Below are 17,867 nucleotides of genomic sequence, written 5' to 3'. Positions count from 1 at the left end.
GTTCTTTTGGAAACTCTCTGAGCTAACCTGGTAATTCAAAAAATTTAACAACTGTCATAGATATCCCTAAAATGAGGCTTGTTTCAGTAAGTATTGTTTATTAATAAATATATATGTTTAAAGTTTATAGAATTAGTATTGCCAATCACTAGGTAATTCCAGACCTCTGCTTTTGAAGTCTACCAAAAACAACAACTGATTTCTTCAATTGGGCAAGTGATCTGGCTTTCCCCCTTCTAAATGTTAAAAAAACAGAACGGTAAATGATTTAGCCAGGAAAATTGAGTTTATTTGGGTATAGTAGAAGAAATGCCATTTGGGACAAGCAAACTATAGTTAACCATAGGCAAGTCTGGAGAACAGGGGAGGAGCGTGCTTTGATAGAGGAGGGGAAGGTGATGAAATGGGTGATACTGAACAAAAGTTTATTGGAGAAGAGTGAGAGTTTGGGCTTGTGGCAGCTTCTCATTGGCTGAGTTGCTATGGGGCAAGGAGAAAAATCTTCCTTCTTCCTGCTGGAATATGTAAAGTTAGGATGAGTGCTGTGTGCATGAGAGATCTTTCTTCGTGGCTCCTGACTCCATTTTAAATGAGATTTTCCTTTATTTTTACAATCTCTTCAAAAAATTTTAGGATTAAATGAGAAAATGTTTATGATTTATTTAGTTCTTGGTAAATACTCAACAAATGGTATTTTTCTTAAACAGTTAAATAGAGAATTTATGTATTATTTTTTAATATTTAGAATCTTTTTGGTATCAGCTGTCATATTTTATTTGAGATTCCTAAAGAACTGTTGTAAAATTATTTACTCTAGAGAATTAGCATTGGCTGAAGCATTTTTTAAAAAGTGTTTTATCCTACTTAAGGAAGATCTTGTTTTCCTTTAAGGAAAAGGTAGCTATGAAGTTAAACCTCTAAAAAGCCATTTAGAGGCTTTTGTTCTTATCGTACATAACTGCAAGTGAGTGGCACAATATGTTTTTGACAGCCTTTCCTGAAAAGCCTCTTTGGGATGTAGCTTACTACAGAAAATATTTTTTTTATAAAACATTTTAAGTGAAAATAGAAGATTATTGCCAATATTTTGTGACTGTTCTGATGAAAATGAAGAGCATGAGAAAATGATAGTGGCAAAGGTTTGGTCTTTAGTAAGTTGAGCAGATTTAAAAGATATAGATTTATAAAAATGTTTGGAAGGTTGAGAAATATATCAGTTATTTGGGGATAAAAATCTTATATTTGATTTAAAATCAATCTCATCTTAGAAATGCTCAGACCCAATGGTCCTAGGATATGGAGATATCCCTAGTAGGCCACTTGGCCCAACCATCATATGCCCAGCCAAGACTTGGGTGGCATCTAGACACCTTAGTTTTTCACTTCCCATTAGTAGTCTGTCCTCAGTGCAATTGCTTCTGCTTCTGGAGTATTTTTCTCGTCTTTCTACTCTTTTCATCTTTCCTGCCACCTCTGAGTTCAAGCTGTCATCCCCGTCACCCCTTGCCTGGCTGTTCCAGCTGATGTCCTAAGACCTACTCTTGAGATGACCTAATCCAGACTCCACAATACAGCCACATTGCCCTTTTCAAAGCACAAGCTGGATCCTGTCAACCCTATATTTTCTTTGCTTAAAATCTTTCAAATGCTCCCTATTGCCAGTAGGATAGTATATGAGCAAATTCTTACTAAGGCATCTAAAACCTGCAGAATCTGGCCCTTTCTTGTCTTCTCAGCATCACCTTCAGCTACGTGCTCATTCATCTCTTGTGCTCTGACAATTGCTGGCCTTATTTAAGGTCCTGCTGCAGGACACCTGTAACTGCTGTGCTTCCTGTCTGGAGTGTTTCTCCTCTTTCGTTAGGAAAGCTTTCCCTGATCTCCCAGGCTAGGCTGGTCTGTCTGTTCTATGCTCTCATGGTGCTATATTCCGTGAAATTAGTTAATATAGTTTATAATTATATTCTGGATTATTTGATTATTCTCCACTAGAATTTAAAGCTTGTGAGTGAGGGGTCATGTTTATTTTTGTCCACTGTGTGAATAGAGCCTAGCACATAGTAGGTCCTTTATAAGTATTTGTTGAGTAAGTGAAGAGAGAAACCAGTTGATAAGGGTGGAAGTTGGTATAGGTAAGTGGAGAAACACCTTGTTACTGTACTAAGCTGGTTGTACATTGTACTACAGTTACTAAAGATATGGGAAGCTTTGGGAAGGAGAGGATAGCCTTTCTTGTGGAGAGAGAACTCCAGAGATATCTCTTGAGTAGGATGGGGGAGCGGGTGTAGACAGAAGATGAGCCAAGAGATCAGTGTACTACCAAGAACTGATGAGATGGGCTGCCCATGTACTACAGAGCAGGGGTGGCTGAGAGGAGGAGACAGATTCCAAAACTATAGGAGGTAGGAGCCATAGGATCTGTTAAGTGGCCCACGACAGGGGCTGGAGGAGGGATCACTGGATCTATTATAGATACTGTTCACTGACTTAAGGAACATATGGACCACATTTGAGGGACAGTGCTAGGTTTTTATGTGGAGATTGAGGGCCTATGGCACATTTGAAGGGTCTGGGTCAGAAGCTGGTGAGAAGAGTTTGAGGAGCAGGTTTGGATTTGGTGATCCTCAAGCGTGAGTCATAGATGAACCTGAGAGTGCAGAGAGCCCTCTCTAGGGGAGCAGTTAGCAGAGGCTGAGGATAATCTCTCAGGTGAGAGAGGAAGAGAAGCCCATGCAAAACCAAGATGGAATTCTCAGAAGCATGGAAAGAGCACTGGTGGGCGGTACCTTGGGAGGGGCATGGTGTGCTGTTCTCCACATGCCCAAGGACCTGGCACAACACTCTCTGTGAAGTTGGTACCTTGAATGAATCTGTCTATGTGACAGATTTTGGACTAGAAAGATTTCTCCACCTACATAAGGCTGAAGTTATATAAAGGCAGATTTTAGGAGTTTATGACACTGCTATTTTAATTTTGCTATATGTCAAAAAGTATTCTACCAAATATAAGTCATGGTTTGCCTTATTTCGGGGGGAGATTTTTTAAGTATCTGTAGTTGTCTTCACCGTGCTTAGGATTCTAGGAGAAATTATTTTTTTCTCATATAGTTGTCATAATTAACATTTTATAATAGCAAATCTGAATTCAGTAATTCCAAATTTAACTTGACAAGGAAGCTGTGTTTTATTGATGGTTTTTTAAAACATAGAAAGGTTGCTTGGGAATTGAAACCAGTTATTTAAATTAGTGTACATTTATGGCTTATCAAGGTAATGGCTCCATGAAATAAGACATTTATGCCAAAACTAAACCTTGGGGAAATCACTTCCTTCATCTTTAAAAGGATTAGGTGATTTATTAGATGTCTTCCAGCCCTGAAGCTTTATGACTATATTTGAAACTATTTTGGAGAGTTAACATCATAAGCTTTTTTTCTGTATTAAAAAATGCTAAGCTAGTGAAGAGTTTTGGATGCTGTCTACATGTGCTATTAGAAATTAATTCCTGGAACATTGGCTTAAAGACACAGGAAAATAGTAGCTATGGATGAATTCTTTTAATTGCTCTTTTATAATTTCTGTATTATCTACAGTGAATCCCAGTTTAAATCAGAGAGATAATACAGTACCTACGATGTGGTAACTATTGTCCTAACTGAATTTATTTATTTGTGGATTCCTTTTTATTTTTAAGGCAAATGAAAAATGATTATTTGGTCCATTTTCAGTTATTACGCATTTAGTAAATTTCAACAGTTTACTAAATATCATTACTTATTATTTACTAGTGCCCCAGTGCACGGATTCGTGCACATTGAAAGGCAATTAATTAGAAGGTGGCTGATGGGGGCAGGACTGGGAGAGACGGACACACCCTGGAGCCAACCTCCTGAGGTCCTTCCCTGGCCACTGCTCAAAGGGTATCTGTGGAATGAGCAGGGTCCCTCCAGCAGGTGGGTTCCCCTTGGCCTGGCTATGGGGATTGGGCCAAAACCGGCTCTCTAACATCCCCCGAGGGGTCCCGGATTGCGAGAGGGCAGTTCTTGGGTGATGCACTCTAGAATTGGGCTCCTTCCTCTCTGGTTCCAGGGTGCATCACCCGAGAACTGCCGCTGTCAAGTCACAGCAGCTCAGCAGCTCCTGCATTGAGCGTCTGCCCCCTGGTGGTCAGTGTGTATCATTCCTACCAGCTAGTTGGACGGTCAGATGGTCGCTTAGCCTTTTATATATATATAGATGATGTACAGTTCTGTATTAGTTTCCTATAGTCATGACTTAACCACTCTAATAGCAGAAATGTGTTACCTTACAATTCAGTAAGTTAGAAGTATGACATGAGTTGCACTGGGCTAAAGGTAACATGTGGGCAGGGCAGCATTCCTTCTTGAGGCTCTAGGGGAGGACCTGTTTCCTTGCCTTTTCCTACTTCTAGAAGACACTTTCACTCCTTGGCTCATGGCCCCTTCCTCCATCTTCAAAGTCAGTAACGTAGCATCTCTCTGACCCTTCTGTTGGAGTCAAACTTTCTGTTCACAGCTGTGAAAGCTTCTCTACTTTTAAGGATCCCTGTGATTATATTGGGCCCTCCTGGATAATCCAAGGTAACATCCCCATCTCAAGGAGTTAAATATATCACAACTGCAAAATCTCTTTTAATATATGATGTAACATAATCAGAGTTTCTAGGGATTAGAATATGGATATCTTTGGGAAGCCATTTTTCTGCCATCCACAAGTTATAACTTGCAGAATTACTTTGAGCTTTCTTGCAGGAAATGGAAATTATTTTGTACCTATTAGGGAACAATGCCATTATTCACCTCCTTTAGCACATAGTTTAGGGTTTGTTAGTTATTAGATCTACAGTTTTTGCACTTTCTTGTTGTGTTTATACAACATTATAATTCAAGTCAGGACTAGGGCTGTCATTGTAAAAGAGTTCTAAAGAGCTCAATAGAGAAGAGACCAGTGGTGACTATTGGAATCTCCATTGATGCCTTTGAGTGTACTTCCTAGGAATTTTTATGAAACTATTTTAGATGTTTGTATATTATAGCTATCATTTAAACAGTGTTATCTTTCAACTAATGAAATTATCTTCATTGCCTCAAATGGTCTACTAGTGAATGGAAACAGTCTTTTTTATGGATTTAAAATTTACATTCACTAAGAATGGTTGCTATTTTAAAAGGTTCAAAAGTTAAGAGGTTAAGATATGATTTTGGAAAATAATTTATTTAAAAAACTTTTAGTGTGAAGAATAAAACAACAATTTGAATAATATTTTAAGTATTCCAATTAATTACAGCCTAGCAGGGAATATCTTGAATAGAGGACAGTCTAAATCCTGATAGAACTATTTAAATTAATGAAAGTAGCAATAACAACTGCAGCTAAATTATATTTAACAGATTTTATTAGATGTCTCCAGGATACATAGATGAAAAAGGTCAAGGGAAACATGTAGTTAATCACTTTCCAAAGAGAATATTGCCATCTTATATGGATGTATGTTAATTTGATGATTTACAGGGTGGTATTCATAGGAGAGTATTTTAATATCAACCCATAATTACATGGGTCTTCTTTAAGGAATCTCAGTGATGAAAATTATCTTCATAGACCTGTCTGCCCCACATCAAGGGGGAAATCAGATAACTGTAAAATCTGAATATAAATGTGCTCTTTCCTGTGACCTTCACCGTCACCTGAATATTTTAATATTCAGATTCTTTTGAGAGTCCTTAGTTCTTTACTCTCTTCTAGTGACAGAACAAGGCCCACTCAGGAATCCTGATCCTCATTCTGCCCTGTTGTTAAAGTGCTCCCTTTATGTATTTGGCAATTTCTTCTTGGCTTCTTTCTTCTGTTCTACGTTCACCCATCTGAACTGCCCTCTCAATTGAGGTGTTGACTATTTCTTCCTCTTTTCCACCTTCTTCTCCTTCTCCATCTACTCTTCCTTCACTTCTTCTTCCTCCCCTCCTATCCCTTCTCCTCCTCCTTCTTCATTTGCTCTTTCCTTGTATTCTGATAGATCATTCTGTTCTGGTTTGTATATCTTAATGCTTACTCTTTTATCAGTTATTTATTCTCTACCTTCCATTTCAGTGTGGAGATTCCCCTGTGTTTCAACTTGCTTCTCTTTTCATTTTACACTTTTTCTCTTGGTGACTTCTGTTATTGCCTTTTTTTGTTGTTGTTGCTAATCCTCACCCTTGAATATTTTGCCATTGATTCTTAGAGAGAGTGTAAGGGAGAGGGAGACACAGAGAGAGAAACATGGATGTGAGAGAGACACGTCTATTGATTGCCTCCTGTATGTGCCACAACTGGGACAGTATGTGCCTTTGATTGGAATAGAACCACTGACGCCCCAATGTTCTATCCACTGAGCCAAATCATCTAGCACTTGTTATTGTCTTGATGCTACCCCAGTTATTTCTACCTAGCTGCAGATTTATATCTCAGCTCCACACTGGAAGTGTACTCCACCTGGTTTTCCTTCATTATATCAGTTTACACCTTCCCATTCTCATTCTCTTTGTTCTTGCTCTCTTTTAATGCTGTCACCATTTACCCATCTCCTAAGCCAGGAATCTTCCAAATGCATGTTCCATATGCATCTTAACCTTAATTACTAATTGAGAAGGGATAATTAACTAATGATGTAGAAGTGTTTTTTTTTAAAGTAGCAGTGAGAGGGAGCAAAGGAAGGAAATGGAAGACTTCTGTAATACTGTCAACAATAAAATAAATTAAATTAAGATAAAAATAGATGTTACTAGTGTAACGAGTTTGTTATTTGTATTTTAAGTGAATAAATAAATAAATTTTGGGGAAGTAAGTAAAAGTGAGAGAGAGAGTAATATATGTAACACATTTGAAACTCTGGAGGAACTAGATAATTTCCTACCAAATTAATGATTATCAAGATGCACTGACAAAAAAGTTGAACATTTGAATAGGTCGTACAGTAGAAGAAACGGGAAGATGAGGTCCAGCCAGGGGCACAGATGAACTGTCCTTCACCTTTGAAAGAACAAATGTTTATGCCCTAGCTGGTTTTGCTCAGTGGATAGAGCATCAGCCTGCAGACAGAAGGATCCCAGGTTTGATTCTGGTCAAGGACACATGCCTGGGTTGGGGGCTCAATCCTCAGTAGGGGCATGCAGGAGGCAGCTGATCAATGATTCTCTCTGATCATTGATGTTTCTATCTCTCTCTCCCTGTCCCATACTCTCTGAAATCAATAAAAATATATTTAAAAAATAAAACAAAAATATTGCACCCATAACAGCAATAAAGTATAAAAATATTTTGAATAAAATGAATAAGAAAAGTGGACATCATATGAATAGAACTAGAAAGTCCTATCGGTACATGTAAATATCTGAACAAATGAAAAAGCATAACACAAAGATGTTAATTCTTCCCAAATTAATATTTAATTCAGTTCCAAAAGAGAATCCCAACTGGTTTTAATTTAAAATAGATAAAGATATTTTATACTGAAATTCCCAACATTCTGGTTATATAGTATTAGTCCAAGAATCTGTGGAACAGAATGGAAAAACTAAAAGGAGATGTGAGAATGTAATATATAAGAATGATCTAAATAAATTCAGGTGGGCAAAGACTAGATTATGCTTGCCAATCTACCTGTCTTTCTATATAAAAAGGAATTCAAAGTAGCTTAAAGTCTTAAATGTTTAAAGGGGAAAATGGTCTTATAAGAGTATTTTTAGGAGACTAAATGAACTATCTAGATATGAGGAAATAGTCAAGAGTAGAAACTACATCATTCTATAAAAGAAATTATAAACATATCAAAACTAATTTTTATTAAATCTAAAAATGTTTTTCACTCATTTTTGGAGGATGTTTTCATTTGGTGTATAATTCTTTTACTTAACAGTTGTATGGCTTTCTGTATTTTAAAGATATCATTTAATTGTCTTTTTGCATCCATTGTTTGTGATGAGAAATCAACATATATAAAAATTGCAGATCCTCTGCTGCTCATATTTCCTAACCCATTTCTCTGCTTTATTTTCTTTGTAATGCCATATGACATGCTATGTATTTTACTTATTTATGTTGTTTATTGTCTGTCCTTGCACATTAGGATTTATTGTGGATAAAGGTAGGGATTTTTGTTTGTTTCATGCTGTATTATAATCCTCTAGCACATAGTAAGTATTCAATTAATATTTGTTGAATAAAAAGTGAAAACTGAATGAATAGTGTCTTCAAGACAATCTTGATTGTTCCGTCCACTTTGTTCTCATAGCCCTTGGCTCATGTCTGTGAGGTTGGATTTTCCTTGTTTTAGAATAGTTATCTGATTCTCCAGTAAGCTGCAAACTCCTTAAGGGCAAAACTATCTCTTATACTTCTGTAAATCATTAGTACTTAACACAGAGTCTGTGTCATTAGCAGAAGATAGTGAGTTTGTTGAGTCCCTGGCTCCCATCGGTTTTCTTTGTCTTTCTTAATGGCACACACAATTACAAAGTCAGTCTCCTAAGCTATAAAAGTCCTCTTTTTCCCATCTCATTGTCCAAGTTTGTCACATCTCATTCAAATATCTCTCTGAATTCTTTTGGCCCCTCTCAATCCTCATAGCGGCTGTCTCAAATCAAGACCTCATCAACTCATGCCTACTTGCTGAGACAGCTGCCTTTCTGATATCTCTATTACTAGTCTTCCCTTCTTAGTCTGTCACTTCTAAGCCTCTAACAGTCTTTAAAAGAAATGTAAACCACAAAGCCAACAATGGGAAGGACAGAAGATAATCTTGTCCAAAGCTCATTAGGGCACTTGTTTGCTCAAAAACATCCAGTGGCTTCACAGCACATAGAGGCTCAAGACTAAAATTCTTTACATGGGGTTTTATTACAGTCCTTCTTTTGAAAGGAAAAGAGATCACTTAAGCTTCGTCAAGTAAAGGGCTATACTGTCAAAATACATTTTGGGAGGAGGATGGAGACTCCTAGAAATTCAAGAACAAATTGTGGTCAGAGACCTCTCATCCTGCCCCTGTTTTAGGGCCATCTGCAATAGGAGTCTGGCCCTGACTCTAGGGCAGTGGTTTTCTTCTTTTAAAAATATTTTTAAAAATGAATTTATTGGGGTTATATTGCTTAATAAAATTACTATATAGGTTTCAGGTGTACAATTCTATAATACATCATCTGTATATTATATTGTGTTCACCATCCCAAGGCTGCTTCCATCACCATTTATCCCCTCTTTACATTCTCCTGTCTCCCTCCACCCTCCTTCCCTCTGGTAATTACCATACTGTTGTCTGTCTGTGAGGTTTCCAACCATTAGCTGCTTTAGAGTCACCTGGTGGGCTTGTGAAAAGAGATTGCTAGTCCCATGCTAGGAGTTTCTGTCTGGGAATGGCCTCCAAAATTTGCATTTCTAACAAGTTCCTAGAAGATGACCACACTTGGAAACCACCATATTAGAATACCTTGCTTACATACACATCTCTTCTCTGCTAAACTTAGATTTCCAATGTTATTTTTTTGTGTTGTTCTGTCAACTTGTTGCAACATCTGAGCATAGTGCCCGACATAGATGTATGCTGAATAAACTGTTGATTCACCAAATCCTGAAATCCTCTTCTTGATCACACCTGCATAACCCTCAGTTGTTTTCACTTCTTCAAATCTGTGGAAGCTTTTAAATATATAGGATTCTGTATTTTAGATTTTCTGTTGCTTTTTGTTCCCTCTCAGTTGTTTTCAGACTTCATATGCCTCCCAGGCCAGTTGGGGCCCCTTAAACATTTTATCTTCTGTTCTCCTGGCTTAGAGTCTCTCATCCACTTGGCCATCTCCTCATCAGTTCCCAGCTGTCCACAAACTTCACCATCTGCTTCCATTCGCAGATGCCAAGAGCTGATGGAGAAAGTCCCTCAGTGCCAGTCGCCCCTCTGCAGAATCTCCAGCTTAACTCAGTGGGGCTCTCAGGACTGCTTTGTATTTCTTTTTCAGTCCTTGTTGAATTCCCATAACTCTCCCTTTCCTAGGGCTCCCAACATAACCGCTATAACCCTGACTCTGCAGATACCCTCCCACATCATGAAGGAGATGAAGGCTACTCATTGTAACGTTTTCTGTCTTCTTCCCTGGCACCCAAAAAGTCCCGTTTTTAATCTTGTTCATCTCTTGCCTTTTCATCTCAGAGTCCTTCCTCTACCTATGTTCTTAAAACATTCTCTCTGTTCTGCTTCTCTTCCCCATTCTCTAAGAGCCTCATTCCTCTCTGTAGGTTTATTTCCCTTAGCTGTTGAACCAAAATGCCCTCTTCTTCCTATATTCCTTTAAAAAAGGTAAAAAGGAAAAGAAAATTATTTTCCTTTGACACTGTTTTCCCTCCTCAGGCTTTCATGCTACTTGTCTCTTCCTCTTCATTTGTAAACACTCTGACATAAATAATGTCTCCAAGTGAAGTCCACACGTGCTGCTTTCTCCATTCTTCTTTTTTATAATTTGGCCTCCTGCAGTCTGACTTCTAATCTTTTATGTCCACTGAACCCTTTCTCTGAGGCCACAGTGACAGGAAGTTTTCTCTGTTCAGAATTAATCTTTCTTCATTTGTTCTCAGACACATTGTTTGGGTTTATTAACTGGTGCATATTAGAACTCTTGCCTGCTTGTTTATTCACCTACACATTGAATCCTGCCATATGTTAGGTTGGGGGTGACTTTGTCTGCGCTGTGTGTCTATCCCCTAAAGTAAATGCCAGATGAGGACAAGGGTGAAATTCTCTGTTTATATCCCAATTCTCAGTACCTGGTTTGACTAGGGAGATGAGCAAGGCATGATTTTTAAGTTCAGTTGTACTGAAATGAGAAGCAGCCTGAATGTGGAAATGAAAAATGTTTTCGAAAAAGTCCTTGTTACAGTGATGTGGCAGAGTTATTAAAATGTGAGAGCATGGAAAGTGAGTTCTATTTAAGGAGCTACTGCTGCAGGGGGTTAATACCCAGCAGTGATAAGTTGCTAAGATTAGGAGAATTGTATCATCTAGTTGGAACCACAATAGAAAGCATTATTTATATCAGAATGTTGTAAAATTCGTTTGTTGATACCTGCAATTGATTTTCTCACATATTCTAAGATGTTACCTGAAGGAGCCATGTGCATTGTAACTTTTGAAATGAAGTTGAAATATTGGTGTGAAGGGTTGTTTTTGCAGCTAATGGAATTGGAAAGGTATTGCTCTGAGGCATGAGTCTTAAGATTACGTGGTTCTCTCCTTAAGAATGATAATTTATTCATTTTTCACCCTCTGCCATTTTTAATTTTAGTTCAGGAAGTTTCTAATAAATATTGTGCAGTTTCCTAGAACTGGATGTTCTTTTTTGCCAAAGGGAGGCATTTGTCACAGCAATCTTTAAATCTGTGCTCTCTGAAGGGGACAAATAGGAGACTGAGTGGGCAGAGTGGGCAGTGGCCAGAGTAGTTCCACATTGGGGCTGCTAATATCAGGGATCCTCATAGGATACCTTTGTAAGTAAAAATGAGGTCATGCACAGAGAAATTTAAGGTTTGAAAAAAAATCATAGAATTGGATGACAACTAGATCTCTTTACACATTTAACAGCATGCTATGCTTTTATGTTTTAGATTTTTTTATAAGAAGGATTGTAAACAAAAATGCTAGTGCACACAAATGGAAGAGTATTTATATCACAAATTGAAATACAAAGTAAAGGTTTTTTTAAATTAATTCAAGTAAACTCAGTTATTCATAACGCCAGATCTGAAATGATAAAGTGGGATACAGCTTGGTTTACATAATCTAAAATATTCCTTCAGGATTAAGGGGTATCTGGTCTGGTATGTGTCATACTGAAAGTGCGAACTCCTTTTATAAGGAGATGATGCTACCCAGTCCCATTAGATATTGTGTATCTCAGTGTTCTTCTTTCTATAAATGCATGGTCTGGCTCAGGAAGTGCAGCTATACATTCATAAAGTAATGCCATATGCACACACCTTTAAGAAAATCAGTCAGTGCACAGCCTTCAACCCATCCCAGCATGGAACTTGCCTTTTATTGATTGGTGTTTTTGCTTAGCTACTTTGTTTTGCCACACTGGTAGATTTGTTTTTCTCAGCAAAGGACACTTCTCCTTTATTGCCAAATCTCTCTTTTCACATTTCACAGCTTGGTCCATTATTACTTCTGTAGTTGATTCCCACTGTGAATGGTCTGGTGGCAGCTCTGGCTGGGTCTGCTGCAGTTCTTCTCATCTACTCCCTCTGGTTTTATTTTATTTTATTTATTTATTTTAGAGAGAGGAAGGGAAAGGGAGAGTGAGATAGAAGCATCGATGAGAAAGAAACATCCATCGGCTGGGAATCAAACTGTGACCTTCTGGTTCATGGGATGACATTCAACCAACTGAGCAACACCGGCCGGGCTACTCCCTTTGTTCATAGTTTCTGTAGGCCTAACCTGGGATTGTAGACAAGAAAAATAATCATCGTCAATGGAGAACATTGGTTCATGGCCATGTTTTGTTTTGTTTTAAAGGCGTGCTGCAGAAATGTGACATGTCCATGGTGCCATGAACTCCTGATAGTAGTAACAGCATAACAAGAAGCTAAGCACTTAGAAGCAATTCTCATAATGCTGCTTTGGTCAATGAACTTGGCTTCTACCATCCTGCTTTCTTGACATTTAACTTTGGCTGTCTTCAGCACATTTTCTTCTGTGTTCTTTGCTTTCAATTTCCAGCCTTTGCTCTTGTTAGTCTGATGACTAGGCTAACAAATCTCAAGGTGTGTGTAGAAGAACAAAGCAAAATTCAGTGAATGGTAAAATACAAATGTGTCAGCTTGTCATTTCACCAGGCACAAATTGCTACTTTTTGTGAAAGAAGTTACAGTATTTGCTGATCTGCAAATTTGGCTAAGGCTAAGTAAACCAAACACCTCAGGCCTGCAGATCAGTGGAGGGATTCTTTCTTGCTTTTAGAAGAAAGGAAACACACACACACACACACACACACACACACACACACACACACACTACCTCATACTGCTCAGAGAAAAAAAGACATGACCCTGCCTATTTCCACATGGGGAGGGTGTTGCATCTCTCTTTATTTTGTAAAAGCCAAATCCATCCTTTTTTAAAAAAATTTTTTTTGTAGGGGAATGGCTCTAGCATGGTTCCTGTAACGTTGCACATATCTAATTAGGCCAGGTAGAAAAGGCCTACCTGCAGGTGATCTAAGTCTTAACAGAATGCCCTGTGATCCTCCTGGAACATGGCAACTTGGAGGCTCCTGAGGAGCCAGCTGCTACAGGTCATTTTTCATTTGCCTACCGGCCTCCCCCAGGAGTTTATCCCGAGACAGTTTCTCAATACTTCCTGGCAATGAGATTGAGGCATTAAACTTCACCCTCTTTCTCCACCCCCTTGGAGGGCAACTGTAGGTTGTAAAACAACATTGCTACAGCTTGAAATTGGCTCCTCAGGAACAGGGTAACTGAGCTCACATCCACATTGCAGTAGCTGGTCCCCTTTGTTTCAGTGTCACCTTGTGCAAGGGACACAGGGAGCTGGCCCCTTTAACTGCCTTTGTCTTTTGCTATCTATGAAAGTAATGAACTGAATTTTAAAAGGGCTGGGTTCATTTTTTTTTTTACAAATATTTATTGTTGAAAATATTACATATGTTTGGCAGAAGAGTAATAATTGTAACATTTTACTGTGGCCATAGAAACTTAGGATTTACAAAACAGTATGTATATCCAATCTATAATAATAAAAGCATAATGTCATTCTGGACGTCCTTCCGGATGAAGCCGCGGTGGCAGGGGCCGAGGCAGAGGTGGTTAGGGGCTATCAGGCAGGCAGGTGAGCAGTTGGGGGCAATCAGGCAGGCAGGCAGGCAGAGTTAGGGTGATCAGGCAGGCAGGCAGAGTGGTTAAGGACATCAGGCAGGCATGCAGAGTGGTTAGGGGCAATCAGGCAAGCAGGCAGAGTGGGTAGGGGCAATCAGGCAGGCAGGCAGGCAGAGTGGTTAGGGGTGATCAGGTAGGCAGGCAGGTAAGTGGTTAGGAGACAGCGGTCCCGGATTGTGAGAGGGTTCAGGCCAGGCTAAGGGGAGCCCCTGCCCTGCCGGTGCACAAATCTCATGCACCGGGCCTCTAGTATTTTATAAAATGAAGGTCATATTTTTAGTATGTCTGAGAATACTGGATAAAAATAAAGTAAGTTTGGTACCTGAAGCGGTGCTGTCTCACAATTGGTTTCTTCCCTCCAGAAAATTGAGAAATGAGTTACTCAAAATAAATATCTTTGAATTCATTTTATTTATTTATTTATAATTATTTAGTTAGTTGACACTATTACAGATGTCCCTCGTGAAAGCCAAAAGGACTATTCTGCCTGCCTTCCCTTTAATTCATAAGCAAATATTTATGCCAAGCATAATTATAGCTCCAGAGAAATAATGATGAAGAAGGCCAAAATCTCTTCTTTTTAGGATCTTACATTCTAATTCTAAATATGCAGACTGATTCATGTCAGCCAATGCTAGTTTCAGCTAATGTAATCCCTGTGAAAAAAGAATGAAACAAGGTGAAAAGAGACAAAAGGGATGACAGAACACTTTAGAGTCAGTGACAAGCGAAGGGTTGTCTCCAGGCTCCAGGTGCAGGCGCCTTAGTATTTGCAGGCACTATATTGCTGAGTAGTTCTCTTGCTTTACAAAAATACTTAATTCATTGAAAGTTGTTATTGTTTGACATTATGTTTTCTCTTCCTGATAAATTTTAAAAGGTTCATTGCATATTTATGTGATCATAAAAGAAGGTCTTAGATATGATTTACTTCTGGTGAAATGACAATATATGACAACTGAAAATATGATTAAATTGAGAAATTACACACAATCTTTTAAAGAACACAGCTGTGGTATAGAATGAGATATCTATATTTGCTTTAGAGCCATCACTGCTATAATGTTTTTGCAAAGCATATAATTGTAATGTAGTAAAATGTTTATGTGAAAATAGGAATGTTGAACAATCTTACCAGATCATCTTCAGAGTTTGTTAAATTACTTTCTCTGTTTAGGAAAATAAAATATCTCATGTTGTGGTAGAAGTAGCAGCAAAACCTTAAGTGGTGTAATGGCCAACAGACTGAGCTCTGATGGAAATCACACGATGATATTTCACTGTTTTCAAACAAAACAAGAAAAATCATTGATGACAATTCTGTCAGCCTACTTGATAATTAAAATGCTTTTAAAATTCTCATGCTTTATTAAGTGCAATTGCTTAGCAATAATAACAAGTTAGTGTGTTGATTGATATAGAGTAAATGTTATGTTAATGTGCATGCTCTGTTGTATCTATTTTAAATGTATACATTGAAGTTATTTTTTCTTTATTACCTGAGCATAAAATATTCTCTTTTTTGTCAGTGATATGTATGGATACCAAAGGAAAATTTATTTATTTTTCATCCATTAGACCAGGGACTAGGTTATATTTTTAATCAAGCAGGCAGGCAGCACATTTCTTGGCACATTAAGAGGAGCTCAGAAAATATTTTTGAATGATTAAAATGCTACATGATTTTTTTATGCACAACTTGGTAGATTTTTATGTTTGTTATTCCATCAGGTTGCTTTATTGTCTTGAGAGGTTTCAGGTGTTTGACTTAGAGGTGTATCTTAACACCTGTCACCACCAGTGCTCATGAAATTCTGACCCTTTACCATCTGTACCTTCTTCTGGAGCATTTTGCAGAAAGATAAATGTTAGAAATGTTTATCAGTCTTCTCCAAGGATGCGTGTATGTGTATGTGTGTGAGTACACAGTGTGGAGGGAAGGCTAATTAATAATACTTGTAGAGAATTTTAAAACTGTATAAGTAAAAATAAGAAAAGAATATTTACATTAATCTCACTACCAATGTATAGCCATTGTCAATATTTTGCTGTTTAAATTGCTTTCCTATGCATGTGCTTGTATGTGTGGACACACATATATGCATAGTACCTTGCACAAAGAAGGTTCTTTATAAATATGTTGGATAAGTGAATGTTTTAATATATGTAATTTTTATTTTAACATCTAAGATCATACTATATGTACTATTTTGTGTCCTTTGATTTTATTCATCACAAAAATTTCTCAAGATATTTCATTTGAAAATATGGATGTTTGTAACTTCATAATCATACATATATGTACCATAATTTATTTAACCTTTCTCCCATATTAATTTTATTTTGCATTTTTTCTATAATAATTTTATGTACATTTAACTATTACGTTTTACCATGACTACTTTCTTAGCATGTAAATATCCTAGAGGAGTAATTACTGGGGCATAGATTATAAACTTAAAACAATTATTAGTCCTTTTTGCCTGATTTTTATTATTTGAAGATATGTTATTGAATTACAAAGGATAAGTATTCACCTAGAAAATTTGGAAAGCAGTAAGATAAAAGTAGAAAGACATTTTTTATAATCCTGGTACCTAAATATGACTTCATTTAAGATTTAGATTTATATAATTATACTCTATTTCCACTACATATTTTGCACAAAAGGATCATTTTGTTTTCTAAAATTGCTCCCTGCCCCCACTTACATAGCCTTCCTCTGCCATTAACAGTGTGCTATAATGTAACTTTACAGCCAATTACTAAAATAACATGTCTATGCATGCATTTAATAACCCCCTCTTAGTGGGCCTTTAGTTTGTTTCTCATTATTATAAAGAGCTCTAGGATTAAACTTTTGTGTTTGTCCCTTGGACGCATCCACTGTAATTGTATTAAGACAAATACCTAGAAGAATTGCTGGTTCCAAGTTATGAATAATTTGTAAGGCTTTTGACATATATTCCACATTGCCTTCTGACAGCTCCCACTAATTGGCATTCACACCAAAAAAGAGGTAAAGTTAAAGGAGATGATAAAAAAAGTTCTCAAGTCATTCACCTTAAAATTAACCAAATCATCTTGTAGAGAACCTGTACCTGTTCACTCTTTCGTGAAGAGTAAGAGGGTCCCTGTTTAAAGTGTTCACCACCAGTCTCCTTGGGGTAGGGTATATTCATAAGCCTGTTCTAAAAGAGGAAAAGCTGAATATTGGATAGCTAGATGGCTTTACTCAATGCTCATAGAAAATAAGAGAGAAGGCTCTTTTTGGTTGCTGGGTCTTGTGATGACCAATTTAATTAATCTGCCTGCTTCTTGGGTTCATCTTCAAATTTTATTATTTTTAAGTCACTAATTGTTTCAAGAAAAGTCACTGTTTTTTGGTTTTGTTTTTCCCCAGTCCCTTCAGCGGCTGTACAGGACACGTGGTCTTGGGGGCAGTACTTGAAAGAACAGAAGGCTGTAGCAGCACCCGTTGAACTGTTTTCCCAGGTGAACTACTGAAGGTCTTATATTTTTACAAGGAATCAACACTTAAGCGAATTAATTAGAATTAAATTGTTTGCCTAGAGAGTACACCAACTTATTAGATTTGTAGTTGCTGGAAAGTGGCAAAACAAAGCTAATCATAGCCTTAGTGTTTCAGAGTGTGTGCTGCAGAGCTGGACTCCTGGGTTTGAAATCCAGTGCCCTTACCTACCAGCTCCCAGTCCTGGGACAAGCCAGTCAGTTTCTCCGTGCTCAGTTTCCTCATCCATAAAGTAGAGAAAGTGCCATACCCTCCTTTTTGGGTTGTTGAAGGATTAAATAAATTGTACATGTAAAGGACATAGGATGCAACATGCACAAGATAAACACTCAGTAAGTGTTAGTCTTTCTTTTTATTAGTTAATATTACTTGCATTGTTCACCCAAGAATCAGG

The 17,867-nt window shown here is 37.6% G+C and overlaps 1 protein-coding gene across 2 annotated transcripts in view; it reads left to right on the top strand.

The window, feature by feature from the left end:
- Nucleotides 1-17,867, top strand: part of L3MBTL4 (L3MBTL histone methyl-lysine binding protein 4) — a gene marked incomplete at both ends in the record, with an annotated part of 265,419 nt that overhangs the window by 18,662 nt on the left and 228,890 nt on the right. For both annotated transcript variants that reach the window (XM_079784360.1, XM_079784359.1), the window contains one exon: nt 17,345-17,436. In XM_079784360.1, the coding sequence (XP_079640486.1) occupies nt 17,345-17,436 (92 nt within the window). The remainder of the gene's footprint in view (nt 1-17,344; nt 17,437-17,867) is intronic.

The sequence above is a fragment of the Cnephaeus nilssonii genome (genome assembly GCF_951640355.1).
Source record: "Cnephaeus nilssonii genome assembly, chromosome: 11".
Classification (NCBI taxonomy): Eukaryota; Metazoa; Chordata; class Mammalia; order Chiroptera; family Vespertilionidae; genus Cnephaeus; species Cnephaeus nilssonii.
This window is presented reverse-complemented; position numbering and strand designations above follow the sequence as displayed.